This window comes from Lissotriton vulgaris, chromosome 9, assembly GCF_964263255.1.
Source record: "Lissotriton vulgaris chromosome 9, aLisVul1.2, whole genome shotgun sequence".
Classification (NCBI taxonomy): Eukaryota; Metazoa; Chordata; class Amphibia; order Caudata; family Salamandridae; genus Lissotriton; species Lissotriton vulgaris.
Genome location: NC_141697.1, coordinates 981,444,488 through 981,459,609, shown reverse-complemented (window position 1 = coordinate 981,459,609; position 15,122 = coordinate 981,444,488). Strand labels below are relative to the sequence as shown.

The following is a 15,122-nucleotide window of genomic DNA, read 5'->3' as shown; positions in this document are numbered from 1 at the left end:
AACAGTGCAAGAACTGGAATAACGGATATACTGCTAAACAGTACAGATACACTGTCTAAAACAGTGCAGACCGCGTTTGTGTACCCAAACCCGTCTTTACCGGATACATAATAATGCACCCGTCTAGATACGTCCCAGCAATGGTACTCACCGGGAAGCACGGAATCGGAAGGCCTCGGAAAACTCGACTGGACTCGACTCGACACGTGGATACTTCGGAAACTGGTGGGCCTCTTGACACCTCGGACCTTGCTTCTTTCGGCTAGGCTCTGGTCGGGATCCTCCGCACTCCTCACCGCCTCGTCTGGGTGCTGATCGCAGTCTTCGTCACCTCCGTGGGCCAGAGGGAGACACAGGAAATCCTGCCAGTACGCGTAGTTCCGTCTAACTGATGGCAGGGGACAGAGCTTGCAACGCACCAACCGGCGCGTGGGGTGGGGGAGGGGTCCCTATTCGGGCGCCAAAATAATGTGGTAAATATTTGATTTACCGTCCTAATTTCTATGCAGGTAAGTACTTAACAAAAATAACTCAATCGGAAAGAAAGAGGCAGAGTCCGTGGTGTTAGAGTTCTTAGGGGTTTTATTCCTTAAAGAGGAATGGTCATGGTACCAGATCGGATATCTTGTTCCTGCCACCACTGGGGTGCAGGAAGGGATAGAGCCATATTTTATTGACAATACATAGCTTATATACTTAAATCATACAATAGAAACCAATACAGGAGGCGTAACAGCTGAGAGAAACAAGATAACAGCATACACGTGGTAGTGATACGTAATTAGAAGGCGTGAACTAGGCGTGAACATAGAGGCGTGTGCTAGAAACGTCATATGTATGTGTCACAAGTAGGTGGGTACTTAGCAGAATTTGGCAGTGTCAGCAGAAATCTGAGGCCTGGATGCACGCGCAGCTGCGTGACGCATGAATGACGTGGAACTGGAGGGTGCAGGGGACTTGACATTTACACTTAGCGGAAAGAGACAGAAGTCTGGCATGTCAGATCAACTCGTACCTATATCATATCTGATATCTAATGTTTGGGAACCATATTATCTAGAGGAAAAGGTCTCTTGGGCAGAAGCTATTCTATACTGACTGTGAGTGCGTGTATAAGCGTCTAAGTGTCTGAATGAGATGTGAGGGGGCATGGGCCTACCATGGTAACAGAGGCTATGAATTACTTGCACGGAGACAGTGAGGCCGGGCCCTTTACTCTGCAGCTGGAAGATGTTTACTTGAACTAGTAGGCAGGAATGTATGTTTGAGGAGCGGAACAGATAATTCGAAGGTTGAATACAGTGTTGGCAGGCAGCAGGCTGAGCTAAGCGCCGTTAGCCGCACAGGGAGTAAAGCAGAGGTCACGGGTACAGAGGCAGCCCAGGCTGAGGCGTTCAGAATCAGAAGGCAGGAAAAGGCTCGATGGCAGAATTCAGGGCCTACTTCGCCAGAGCTGAAAAACGTGTAAAGTACACCACAAAAAGACGTTGGCATGGCATATTTAGGAACAGAATATTCAACCCATTCAGGGTGGATCTGAAAGAAGACATGTTAACGTTGGACGCAAATGTATTTGCGTCTTCATAGCTGGCACAGGAGGGAAGTTACATGCACTTTAAGCTGGTACATGGAGACGGTGGGGTACACGTTAGGGAACATTTCTTGACCATAAAATTTATATTTCCTCAGCATCGGGAGACACCCACGCCATTAGGGAGCAGCCTTATATTACTTTGGGTCAGGGTGCCAGAAGGTAATACTATTGTATTATTAAACTCTTTACAATTGTATAAAAAAAAAAAAAGAACACTGGTGAGCATAAGACCGATAAAAACCCATTATACATAAAACCAATAATAACATAATTCATTAGAGATTTAAAAATACTTAACTGAGGTGATAAGCCAGGAGAGCAGGGAATGTAGAGATAGCTTTGGATCATGGAACACAACAAAAAAGGGCGGGGTCACCGTCAAACTAATCATTAAAGTACATTATCCCAGACGGGTATCAGGAGTGCCATGGTGCTGTCCTAACAAATCTGTGCCATGCTGCTAGCCTAGTCGAAAGAGTAAACGCCGGGTAACCTCTTTCTTACCCTGAAATGTCCTTTGTTACTAATAATGAAAGTAGGAGTTGTTCTGGGAGGACATTCCAAAAGGCCAGGAGGATGCTAGAAAGAGCAGGGGTATCTGGGATCTATGAAATGTTTTGTGTGGCATGGAGGGGTGAGGATGGAAGGGTGAGATGAGGCAAGCCGAATCGCTTTTGCGTTGTCAGGCAGGAACCTAAGGCTTTGTCTCTCCCGCTGTCATGTGCAGGGTACCAGTCTGGGTCAGATCTGAGCAACGAGCTGGTGGGCTGCGCCGCCGGGGGCCCCCTCCATGTGCTTTGCAGGGGGGCCCCCTCAAGTTTCATTACGCCACTGGGGGGTGCCTGTGTGCTGAACATCCGTGCGCTGCTGGGAGTGTGCCTGCCTGCTCTACCTCTGTTCAGTGCTGGGGGTGCGCCTGCGTGCTTTACCTCTGTGTACTCCTGGCGGGGTGCTGCCTGTTCTACCTCCATGCACTGCTGGGTGTGTGCGCCTGCATTCTCTACCTTTGTGCACTGCTGGGGGTTTGTCTGCCTCTTCTACCTCTGTGAACTGCTAGAGTTGCGTACATGCAAGCACTACTTATGTGCGCTGCTGTGATGTGTGCCTGCCTGTCTGCTCTGCCGCTGCGAGCTGGTGGGGTGGGTGTCTGCCTGGCCTATTCTATCTCTGTGAATTGCTGCGGGTGTGTCTGACTTGTTTCTGCAACCTGCTGGCATCGTGTCTGTCTGTTCTATCTCTGTGAAATGATGGGTGCGAAGCTGCCTGCTCTACCTGCCCATTGTATCTTCTTAGTGAATTGCTGAAATGAGAGACTATCTGTTCTACCTCTGCGACCCGCTGGGAGGTGTGTTTGCCTGTTCTATCTCTGAACTGCTAGGAGTCTGCCTAACTGCTCTATCGCTGAACTGCTGTGAAATGTGCCTGCCTGCTCTCTCTGTGAACTTCTGGCCTGCCTCTCCATTTCTGCCACCTACTGGGATACGTGTCTGCCTGTTCTGTCTCTGAAATGCTTGGTTGTCTGTCTGCCTGTTGGTTACGTGTCTGCCAGCTCTGTTGATTATCTGCTAGAATCTATGGCTGGCTGCTTTGTCACTACAAACTGCTATGATGCGTGCAACTATCCTCTGTGTCTGTGAACTGTTAGGATGTGTGCCTGCCTGGGCTTTAACTACAAACTGCTGCCATGTGTGCCTGCCTGCCCATCACTACAAACGTCTGGGATGTGTGCCACCCTGCGCTCTCTCTCTCTCTCACTCTCTCTGAACTGCAGGGATGTTTGCCTGCCTGCTCTCATGGCATGTGCCCCCTTTTATTCCCTCCTTATGTACCAGCAGCTTTTTTATCTGCAAGCATTGATTCACTTGTAATGTAATATTTTGTGTAGCGCTTTATTCTGCATGAGGAGCACGCAGAGCATACCGCGCTCTAGTTTTAAGAAACAGACTTCTCTTTTTTTGTCCGAATAATGTTCCATGTTTGCAATTTGAAGTTTTGCTTTTCCAAAATAAATCTGGGACTGCAAGCCCTCTAATTTGATTTTTTTTTAAAACAGCGTATGTTGATCCGCAGACCTTTGTCGAAAATGTTTATTTTGCTCGACTTTGTAAGTATATGGAGAAAGTAGACCCCTGCACACCCTGGCCCCCTTAGCCTCGCCTTGAGCGTTACCAAATGTTGGCATGTGTCGCTTGCAAGGGTCTCTGTTAATTCGGTTCTCAACTTTTGCGTCCAGTGTACAACCACGTGTTTGTAAAGCTTATAAATGAATGCATTAATGAACAGGCTCGCACAGAGCAGCTGTGTGAACCATATCGACCCCCTGGGCACATGCAAATGAGGCTGGATTGTAATGTTTGCAAGGGCTGTATGTGTGCGCAGGTCCGTTCACACGGCCTTTGGCCAAATGTCTTTTTTTTCCATGTTTCTTCCGTAGGTTACTAGTGATAATACGAGTGTACGGATGCATTTAACACCTTTTTGCATACATTGTTTTGTAAAGGTCGTTCATAGACAGGGTGGCAACAAGCAGCCATTGACATGCCTTGCATGCAATCATTGCACTGCTTTCGGCATATGTGCCCTGCTTGTTCTAGAATAAATATATTTTGAAATGATATGCCAGAGTGACTGTCAGTAAATCAGAAGCCCCCCACCCCCAATCTTATTGCCCAAGCTCTGCCCCTCGCGCAAGGCTGATTTTGCCCAGGACCTGTTGGCGCGCGGAGAATGATTTGGCATATAAAACGATTGCCAAGGCCTTCTGTTGAACGAAAGTTGAAAACTCACACCAGCCAATTGAGAAGGCAGGCAGGCTCAAATAGTGCCATTTGCACGATCTGCCTGGCAACAAGGCGCTAAAGAGATGCCGGGAGCAGAGTGCCGCAGTCGGTCAGTATTATCAGTTCGTGAAGCGAGCAGCAGAGGCTGCCGTCTGTACGTTTGCATCTGACAATTAGCCACCTCTGAAGCCTGTGGGTTTACCCCAGACCCCATGGACGACCCCTTGCTGTGCTTGCTCCCCTGCCCCCTGGCTGTGCTTGCTCCCCTGCCCCCTGGCTGTGCTTGCCCCCCTGCTGTGCTTGCTCCCCTGCCCCCTGGCTGTGCTTGCTCCCCTGCCCCCCTGGCTGTGCTTGCTCCCCTGCCCCCCTGGCTGTGCTTGCTCCCCTGCCCCCCTGGCTGTGCTTGCTCCCCTGCCCCCCTGGCTGTGCTGGCTCCCCTGCCCCCCTGGCTGTGCTGGCTCCCCTGCCCCCCTGGCTGTGCTGGCTCCCCTGCCCCCTGGCTGTGCTGGCTCCCCTGTCCCCCTGGCTGTGCTGGCTCCCCTGCCTCCCTGGCTGTGCTTGCTCCCCTGGCTGTGCTGGCTCCCCTGCCCCCCTGGCTGTGCTGGCTCCCCTGCCCCCCTGGCTGTGCTGGCTCCCCTGCCCCCCTGGCTGTGCTGGCTCCCCTGCCCCCCTGGCTGTGCTGGCTCCCCTGGCTGTGCTTGCTCCCCCCGGCCCTGCTTGCTCCCCCCGGCCCTGTGTGGGGGCTCTGTGTGTGTGGGTGTGCTCTGTGTGTGGGTGGGGGGCTCTGTGTGTGGGTGGGGGGCTCTGTGTGGGGGGTGCCTCTGTGTGTGGGGGTGGCTCTGTGTGTGTGTAAATGCAGTAGGTCATGCATTTGCGAGCGATTAAGCTATTGGCAATGTAAATGACAATGCCATTTATTTATGATTTAAAAAAAAAAAGTCATGAGCAATGCCAATAGCTCTACCTTTAATAATGCCGAGACCATTGCATTGTAAATGCTTGTTTTAATACTCTTGCCGGATTTTAACTTGTCTATTTGCACTATATTTGTAAATCAATGTGGATTCATATAACAATGCTGCTGTCTTTGCACACAATGTATGCTGTATGACAGTTTTTTAACTTTGGGATATTTTTATCGATAAATGGTTTATACAAACTTTGCAATTTACTTTGATGTGCGAGTACACTGCTTTTTCGGTCAGAACGGTAACCCTCAAGATTGGATGTTTATTTCGATTGGTTGTGTATAAATATTGGTGGTGAAGTAATCCCAAAAGGAAAATTCTTGGCTTCAAAAAGATACCATCAGTGTTTTATTTTACCTATCCCCTTGCTTTATTTTAAAATATAAAAATAAAGTTTATAACATGTCCTGGTGCTTAGGCACTGAAGCCCAAAACAGCAGCCAGAATCATTAGCTAGAGGACTATGCTTGCGTCAGCACAAACATTGAGCAATGATCCAATTTATTTCACAAAAACGAGCTTTCCCTAGTTTAAATTTTGACACCTGCTTTTCATATTCAGGAGCTCGAAGCAACCACCTCTCCACACCAAGTAGGCTGCCTGTATACCACTTTCCATGCTATGAAAGTCCACCTAGCATGGCCACCTTCATGATGCTTTATATTATTGTTTAAAGTGGGCTATCGTTCCACCTTAATATCCTTTACTTGAATGAAGTAGGCAACTGTTCACTTGAGTAAACTATGTACACGGATAGAGTACATTCTCAGCAATAAATAAAATACAGAAAAATATTGCATATGAAGTAACGGGGAGAATCAAACATATGTTCGAGGTTTCATACAACTTGCAATTGTCAGAAAGCTGAGGGAAGCCAGGGGCCATCTGGTATATCAATATAGAGAAACTAATGAAGTAAACTGGCTTGAAGGTCTTTTCCACGTGTACCCTTGTGGTTTGATTAAGTTAAAAACTAATATACAATTTTGCTTGAAGGTGACGATGCTCAGGAAAACACCACAGAGTTGAGAAGTGTTAAGAGCCAGATACGAGAAACACCCACAGTCGTATGTAAAAAGTTTATTGAGCTGTTTGGAATGATTTAGAAATCAGCAAATATCAATCGTGTATCACAGTAAGAATTTGGAAATGAGGGACAAACAATTTGCCAAGGAAGGCAAAAACAGATTACACAAATACTGTCTGAATCGGCCAAGAGTCGGCCTGAATTGTGGGGTTTCCCCACCCACACACACTGCTGCTTTCAGTCACTACGAGTTTTTTGTGTCATACTTCTGCTCACGGAGGCTTACTCTCTGTCCTGTGAATCAGTACACTCATTTATGCAGGCTCTTCAGTCTGTCTTGCACTCGTCACGTCGCCACCGGTCCCTGCCCCAGATGCAGGGCGCACACGCACACAGACAAACCCTGCCATCTCCTGGCGTGCCTTCATTGTCCCACTGCCACAAAACTCCCATCTTTCAAACAAAATGGGATCCTGCATACAGCTCTAGGGACCTCACAAACTTCGACTTTCACCCTCTTGTTCCATCGCCGCATTCAAGGAGCCGTTATTGGGTCCATTCATTGGGCCCTTAGGGGAGGCGCGCTCAGCCTGGAGGGCGGGTGGTCAGCTGCTCCTGCATCTTCTCCCGGCAGCGAGCATACTTCTGAAGGATCTGCTTGACGTGTTCCTCTTCCTCCCTTTGGAGGATGCGCAGGAAGTTCTGGAGCTCTGGCATACTGAAGGCGTCCCACTGCAAAAGACAGAACATTAATTCAGGGGAGGATCTCAATTTCAAAAGGTTTTTCGCGACAATGTTTCGGGTCCTAGCCGCCATTTTGCATAACTAGCATCTGGGTACCAAACGACTTTCAAGAGTTATAGGAACTTTTTTTATCCATAGTAGATAAGTCTCCAAGAGTGCTATCTCTTGTTTTCTTTTTCTCCAATATCAGATGTCTCTCAAAAATGCCAAAGAAGTAGAATACATATCCCTTTTCCACACATCATGCAGAACAGCTAGGGTGACCTTTTTGCAGAGAAGCAAGTTTTAGTATGCCTACGCCATTCTTTCCGACTAATACAACCTCTACACGGATCTCTAACACAGAGAAACGCAGAATGTAGCTACAGAAGACACAAAAATGAACTCTGACGGCTAAACACTGTCTACTACATCCCTCCCTACAGGCGAAATAATGTTGCCTAAGACTTAGAGCTGGCTTCTCCAGCTGCCTCCAAGTAGCTCTTCTGTGGGAAGCCCAGCCTACAAAATCAGAAACGTTTGCTTGGTTTAACAAATATATGTATCATAATTGAAAAGTGTGTATTCAAGAAGAATGTGCGTACAAATCCAAAATATGTGTAAAGCTGATATTTGAACAATAAATCATGCATCGTTGGGAAGAATTATTACTATTACAGCTACATTGGTGTCAGATCCATTACAGCTATGGTTATGTATTATCATGGTAGAGGTATTCTAATTTGACAAAGCCTTTTTGTACATTACTACTAGCAAACATGCCAAGACTCAGGGGATCACTACTAGTAATCTTGTATTATGTGGTCACTATTCCATCACTAATAATGAGGTATGGATGATTTTCATTGAACATGAGCACCTATGGCTGCAGAAAAATGTGGAAGCCTCTAGTTTAGAGGAGAAGGTGACTCACTGATTGGAATCCACCGCCACAGACTTATCCTGTAGCAGTGGGACAATAGTGACCACTGCCACAGGTCCAAACTGTAGGCTCCGCCAGCCGATCCACACTTGCAGTAATCCAATTGCAGAGATGTATCCATATACGATTACCTCTGGCCATACCATTCTCTACATGGCCAAATCAAGAGTGGATTATGTTTAGAGCAAGAGAGTCACATCCTCACTAAGAACAATTGTTACTTACCTGTAAACGGTGGTTCTCCAGAATTGGTGTCTTTCATAGATTCACATGCTTGAATATTCCCTGACGTCGAAGTGGGAGCCCCACGGTAAATAAAATAGCAATAAAACCAATCATATATGTATATAAAAACATAATTACATACATTCTAAAACCATAAATACTCATAAGTACCAAGGTTAGCATTAACACATAGGAATACATTAAAAGAAAAAAACACTTTCATAGCATATCCATGTCATTATGCTAGTCCAAACTACAGCCAATCAGGCGAGAGCACCCCACTAGAACCTTCTCCTCAGAGGCTCAGGCCTTCAGATTTTTGTAGCACCAGAGTGACAAAAGAGTCTAGGAGGAGAAGCGAGCCTCTGAGGGGAGGTGGGTGGGTCGCATGTGAATCTATGAAAGACACCAATACTGGAGAACCACCGTTTACAGGTAACAATTGTTCTGCTCTAGTATTGGGGTGTCTTTCATAGATTCACATGCTTAAATAGAATAGTGAGGAGTAATAGCTGGCCGCAAGACAAAATAGCAGTGCACTAGCATAAAAATGCATTGAAAATGACAATGCTGCCAGACAGATAATAGTAAAAACCATACAGGGGAAGGAAAGAGGCTCACCTTATTTAAAAAGATTGCGAAGCACCGCTTGGCCCACTGCTGTATGAGCTTCGTTTATCGCCTCAAGACAGTAGTGCTTTGTGAAAGTATGCCTGCTGGACCACATGGCTGCTTGACACACTTGGTGAATCGGCACACGAGCAAACAGGGCCGTAGAGGATGACATCGCCCTGGTGGAATGAGCTCTCACTGTAGATTGAAGAGGCTTGCCGGCCTTCTGATGACAGAATGAGATTGCTGAGGAAATCCAACGTGCAATAGTTGGCTTGGTAACAGAACGCCCTGTGCGCATGTGTCCGTAAGCAACGAACAGTTGATCAGACCTACGAAAGGGCGCTGTCTTGTCGATGTAGAATTTAAGGCATCTCTTAACATCTAATGAATGCAAATGTTGCTCCACCGGAGACCGGGGATTAGCGAAGAAAGACTTTAAGAACACTGGTTCATTGAGGTGAAAATCAGTTGGCACCTTAATGCCGGGTTGGTGCGACACAACACAGTCCCTTTTGAATTGAAGGAAAGGAGGCTGAATGGTAAAGACGAGACGTGGATATCACTTACGTGACGAGAGGAGGTCAAGGCGAGAAGAAGGGCAACCTTCCAAGTAAAAAATTTCAAATCCGCTTTGTGGATGGGCTCAAAAGGCGCCTTCATCAATTGCTCCTAAACAACATTGATATGCCAGGTAGGAGGAGGACGCCGAATGGGCGGAAACATCCTGAACAGCCCCTTGAAAAACTGCTGAATGGTTCTCGAAGAGTAGAGAGAGGAAGACCCATACTGCCGAAAACAAGATATTGCCACTAGAAAGACCTTTAAAGTGGAGTGCGAAAGTCCTGATTGAGCCAACTGCAGAAAGAACGGCAGAAGCTGAGCAGGAGAAGAGTGCACTGGATGGATGTTGGCAGATGCACACCAGTGACAGAACCTTTTCCACTTTAGCTTGTAAGTCTTTACTGTGGATGGAGCTCTCAGACTGGCAAGAACGTCTACATGCTGGCGAAATGTTCAAGTGGGCAAATTCAAGGTGCTCCGGTTCCAGGCTGATAATTTGAGAGAGAAAGGGTCCGGATGGCAGGTCTGGCGCTTGTCCACTGTGAGGAGATCCGCTCGAGGACGAAGGAGGATGGTTTGCACGGTGAGAGAAGCAGCAGTTCCGAGAACCACGCTTGTTGAGGCCATCTGGGAGCGATCAAGAAAATGTGGCACAGCTGTCTCCACATTTTCCTGAACACTCTAGGAAACAGCGGGATCGGCGGAAAAGCGTAGGCGAATAGATCGCACCAGTCCATCAAAAGGGCATTCCCGCACGACCCTTACTAGGGATGCCAGCTTGCATAAGACTGGCATTTCTAGTTCACAGGGCTCGCAAAAAGATCCATGTTCGGGCGACCCCACAGCCGAAAGATGAAGTCCAGAGTCGGCTGATGCAACTCCCACTCGTGGGTCGAGGATGCAGACCTGCTGAGGGAATCCGCTAGGGTGTTGGAGATGCCTGCTAGGTGAACCGCTGTCAGGGTAATTTGGTGAAGGAGTGCCCAGTCCCAGATGCTCTGTGCCAGCTGAAAGAGGAGTGGTGACTTGGTGCCGCCCTGTTTGTTGACATAGTGCATAATGGTGGTATTGTCCGTTTGAATGAGCACTGCTTCTCCCTGAAGCAGAAGACGGAAAGACTTGAGTGCAAGGAAAATGGCCATTAGTTCCAGTCTGTTGATGTGCCAGGAACGTTGAGACAGGGTCCACTTGCCCTGAAGATGTGTGCCCCAACCTTCCAGGGAGATATCCGTGGTAAGGACGAGCTCTGGAGCAATGGTTAGGAAAGAAGTACCGGCAGCGATGTGTGACGGTTGAGCCCACCAGTGGAGAGCGGACCTCATCTGAGCAGTGAACAGGACCAAATCGTTGAAAGCCGGTGACCTGACGCCGCGGTTTGTCCAGTTCCTCCTGAATTGGGCGACTCTTGAGCCTGCAATTTGGGATCAGGGAGATGCAGGAAGACGCTATCCCGAGAAAAAATTTCAATACACGAACTGAAACAGGCCCTTTTGAACGGATGAGAGCCGCTAGACGTAGAATCCGCAGCGGACATTCGTGAGACACTAATGCCTTCGCCAGCGAAGTATTCAGAGTGGCACCTAGAAAGGTCCTGCAGGGAGCTGGATCGACCTGAGACTTCTCGGTGTTGATGTACAGACCGACGGAGTGGAATAGAGTGACAGAATAGAGTGTCTAGAGACGCCTGATGACGAGATTGCGACTTGAGACAGTCGTCCAGGTAGGGAAAGATTTGAACGCCCTTCAAACGTAGATGTGCCACCACCGGGCCAGGACATTTCGTGAAGACGCGAGGGGCGGAGCGAATGCCGAAAGGCAGAACCTTGAATTGAAAATCTCTGTGCCCTACCCAGAAGAGCAAGTACTTCAGGTGTCCTGGAAGTATCGGCACGGGAAATGGGCGTCCTGGTGGTCAGGAAGTCGCCCTTCAAGAGAAGGCGGAGAATTTCCGTGAGCATGCGGAAGGATTGACACGTCAGATTCTTGTTTAGGGCCCTTAAGTCGAGGATCGGACGCCATTCACCGGACTTCTTGAGGACTAGGAAAAAACGGGACTAGAATCCCATCCCCTACTGAGACTTGGGAACCACTTCGATGGCACCTTTCTGAATCATGAGTCGAATTTGTTGAAAGAGCTCCTTGAGATGAGCCGGAGGTGGACCAGCTGGAGGAGTGTTTGGAGGGAACTTGACAAACTTCAAAGCATGGCCTTTTGACACAATGTCCAGCACCCAACGGTCCAAGTGATTGAAGACCAATTGGAAAAGAAAAGGGAGATTCGACCTCCAACTTAGAGCGGGGAAGGCAAGTCACTGCTTCTTAGAAGCGGAGCCTTTGTAGGAAAACTTTCCTCTGTACGACTTGGTAGACTGTTGCCGATAGGACTGCTGTGACTGGGAGGAATAGCTCTGATTTCCTTGATCGTAGGAGCGGTACTGGTTGGATCCGCCACGAAAAGAAGGAGGTGCCGCGTCCGCGTGCACCAAGAAAAGACTGCTAGCGAAACTGCAAAGTGCCTAGGACTCGAGCAGTCTCGGTGTCCTTTCTGATGGTTTGAAGTGAGTCGTCCACATGCTGGCCAAAGAGCGATTTGCCGTCATAGGGCATGTCGAGGATTTTCGCCTAAACCTCCTGGCGAAAAGAGGTGGAACGAAGCCAGCCCCGACGACGTAAAACAGCTGCCCCCGCAAGCCGACGAAAACCAGTGCACGCAATGTCCACAGAGCAGTCGATAATCTCTGATGACGGTCTCTCTCTCCCTCCTGAAGAATCTTGAGAGCCTCTGCTCTGGAGGGCTCAGGAATGAGGTTGGTAAAAGAAGGCATATCCGACCACATCTGGTGGTCGTAGCGACCCAGAATGGCCAGAGAATTTGCAGCCCTCACAGTGGTAGAAGCCATAGTGGAAAATTTTCGCCCAATGGCATCAACAATACGTCCTTCACGGTCAGGAGGTGCGGTAATAGGAGAAGACCGATTCCTGGAATGGCACTGTGCGGCCTGGGTGATCACGGAATCGGGATTAGGCTGCACTACCAGGCAAGCTGGAGAACCCTGGTGCGCCCTATATTTCTTCTCCAAATGAGCAAGAAGCGCCGGAATAGAATTTGGCGTCTGCATCAGTTGGACACCCTCCTTCCAGATAAAGTCAATTATGGGCACTGCATGGACCGGTTTAAGAGGTTGACTCTTGAAATCATAAAGAAAACAGTCCTCATCCTTCAGAACCATAGGGAGTTTAAAGCGCAGCGCCGCTCGTTCCATAAGTTGGTGAAAACCAGCTATAATCAACAATCCCCTGTACCTGAAGGGGCCGGTGACAGTGTCTTGATCTGATAATCTTCCCAATCCGCCATGGTCCTATCATCATCAACTTCGCAGTCTTCCCGATCTGGGCGAACGTCATCATCCTCATAAACAGTTGCCTGAATCTGAATAGATGGTGCAGATGGCCCTGGCAGTGCAGTAGAGGAAGGAGCCGCTGTAGTTGCAGGCACCGTGGGCTGAGGAGATCCATGGTGAGACAGTGGAAATAGTCTATTATAGTCCTCCAATATGTATTGGAGATTAGAAATGAGGGAGAGGGGTATTTGTGCTGTGGGAACTTGAGTAGAAGGTTCCTCCTCATGGAAGTAATGATCTTCCTCATAGTCGTGACATTTTATGACCAGCTCCGAAGGGCTTTGAGCTGCCCGAAATCTATCATCTTCCTCCTCATCAGAACCATTAATGCTCCGAACCTGTGGCAAAAATAGGAGATGGAGGCTGAGAGTGACGTGGAATCGGAAGCGGACTTAAAGACATGTCGACGTTGGAGCAGAGGGTCAACAGCAGGAGTCTCAGAACCAGAGGATGAAATTGGCACCGGAGGCAATGATGCGACGGTAGATGACGACAGTAACTCTGTCGACAGGACAACCACCGCCGAAGCAGTCGACGACACCACCGACGAAGCACCCGCCGACGAAGCGGCTCTCTTTACAGAAGGAGTTGACGAAGATTTTGACGTTGACGAGACTCCCTTTTTAGACAGATTTGAAGGTCACACACACCATCGTCAAAACGGATAAAGTTGACGCAGCCGCCGATGACCTGCTGGCACAAGTCGTCGTCACTGTCGTCGTCCGAGCTAGAGACGGCAGATCTCGTCGTCGGACAGACCGTGGACACGCCAGTCGACGATTTAGCACGTTTTTTAGTGGAAACATGCCTAGAAGGAGCCGTGGACGCCTGAGAGTCAGATCTCGAGGGCGTAGGGGTAGCAGGGAGAGGTGGAGACACAGCAGGAGCCTTCTGGAGTTGAAGCTTCCTCTTCTTTAGGAATGGAGATGGTAAGTCCTGCAACACTGCTACGCTTAGAAGTGGCTCTAGACACACCTGATGCAAGGCTTTCTGCATCAGAAAGAGGTGAATCCTTATCCTTCAACCTCTGCAACCACAGGAGGAGACACCCTTCCCTGTCCTTAAGGGTCTTGGTTGAGAAAGTCCTGCAAATTTTAAATTTGCCTACCTCCTGCTCTGGATAGAGGCAGTAATACACTTCTTGTGAGGGTCCTCTGAGAAGAGCCGCAATTTCCCACAAGAAGCACATGGTCGAAACAGAGACTTCTTACTTGAAGACATCCCAAAAATTGTAGAAATCCACAAAGTAAAAATCTGAGCAGAGCTCAAGGAGACTTCCTTCACACGACGTGCCGTAGAAAATCTGAGGGCCTGAGCCTCTGAGGAGAAGGTTCTAGAGGGGTGCTTGCACCTGATTGGCTGTAGTTTGCACTAGCATAATGACATGGATATGCTATGAAAGTTTTTTTCTTTTAATGTATTCCTATGTGTTAATGCTAACCTTGGTACTTATGAGTATATGTTTTTTGAATGTATGTAATTATGTTTTTATATACATATAGGATTGGTTTTATTGCTATTGTATTTACCGTGGGGCTCTCACTTCGACGATGGATAATATTCAAGCATGTGAATATATGAAAGACACCCCAATACTGGAGAACATTAATAACAAACAAACATAGCAAGAAAGAATACAGGTGCCCAAAGCAGAGTAGCCAGACCTGGATTAACCACAACCATATAAAACGTGCACAATATGATGAGAAAGTGCAGGGCCTTCACCCACCTACTTGTATGCTGCATAACGATTCCCCCTCCCTACAACACTGGGAACCACTGAACCCCTGTCAGTGCACGTAGCATGAAGCTCATCCTTACACGAGGCTTACTTTGTAACTCAGATCCCAATGACAAAGGGCCCACCAAGCGGAAAAAAATGTTTTACGGGGAAAAAAAAGTTACTAACCTCCCAGATTCTATTGGCCTTTGCCAATAGGTTTTGACAATGCTAATGCTGTGCAGCATGACAAAAAAGTGCCCTTTTCTTATTTACTGAGCCCAGAAGGATCAGTTATGAGCAGGGATGGATTAATAATAAGTAGGGCAGGATCAGTAAATTTAAACTGAGGAGGGGTTTGGGGAAGCGGCCTGCATTTAACCGAGGGAGGGTGAGCAAGTGACACTGGCTATTTGAGGGAGGAAAGGGCAAGCAAAACTGAGGGCGGACAGTTTAAGTAAATGAGGCAGATCTACCACAAGAGCAATTACATAAAGGGGAGAAAGAGAGCAATACTGAACAGAGAAGCAGACAGGTGAGCAGAGCAAAATGAGTGCATGTTTGG

The 15,122-nt window shown here is 48.1% G+C and overlaps 1 protein-coding gene across 2 annotated transcripts in view; it reads right to left on the bottom strand.

The window, feature by feature from the left end:
- Positions 1-6,407: 6,407 nt before the first annotated feature.
- The window catches only part of RASSF1 (Ras association domain family member 1), a 279,996-nt gene continuing 271,281 nt past the window's right edge, over positions 6,408-15,122 (bottom strand). For both annotated transcript variants that reach the window (XM_086938840.1, XM_086938841.1), the window contains one exon: positions 6,408-7,101. In XM_086938840.1, coding sequence (XP_086794966.1) covers positions 6,955-7,101 — 147 coding nt within the window. In that variant the 3' untranslated portion in view covers positions 6,408-6,954. The remainder of the gene's footprint in view (positions 7,102-15,122) is intronic.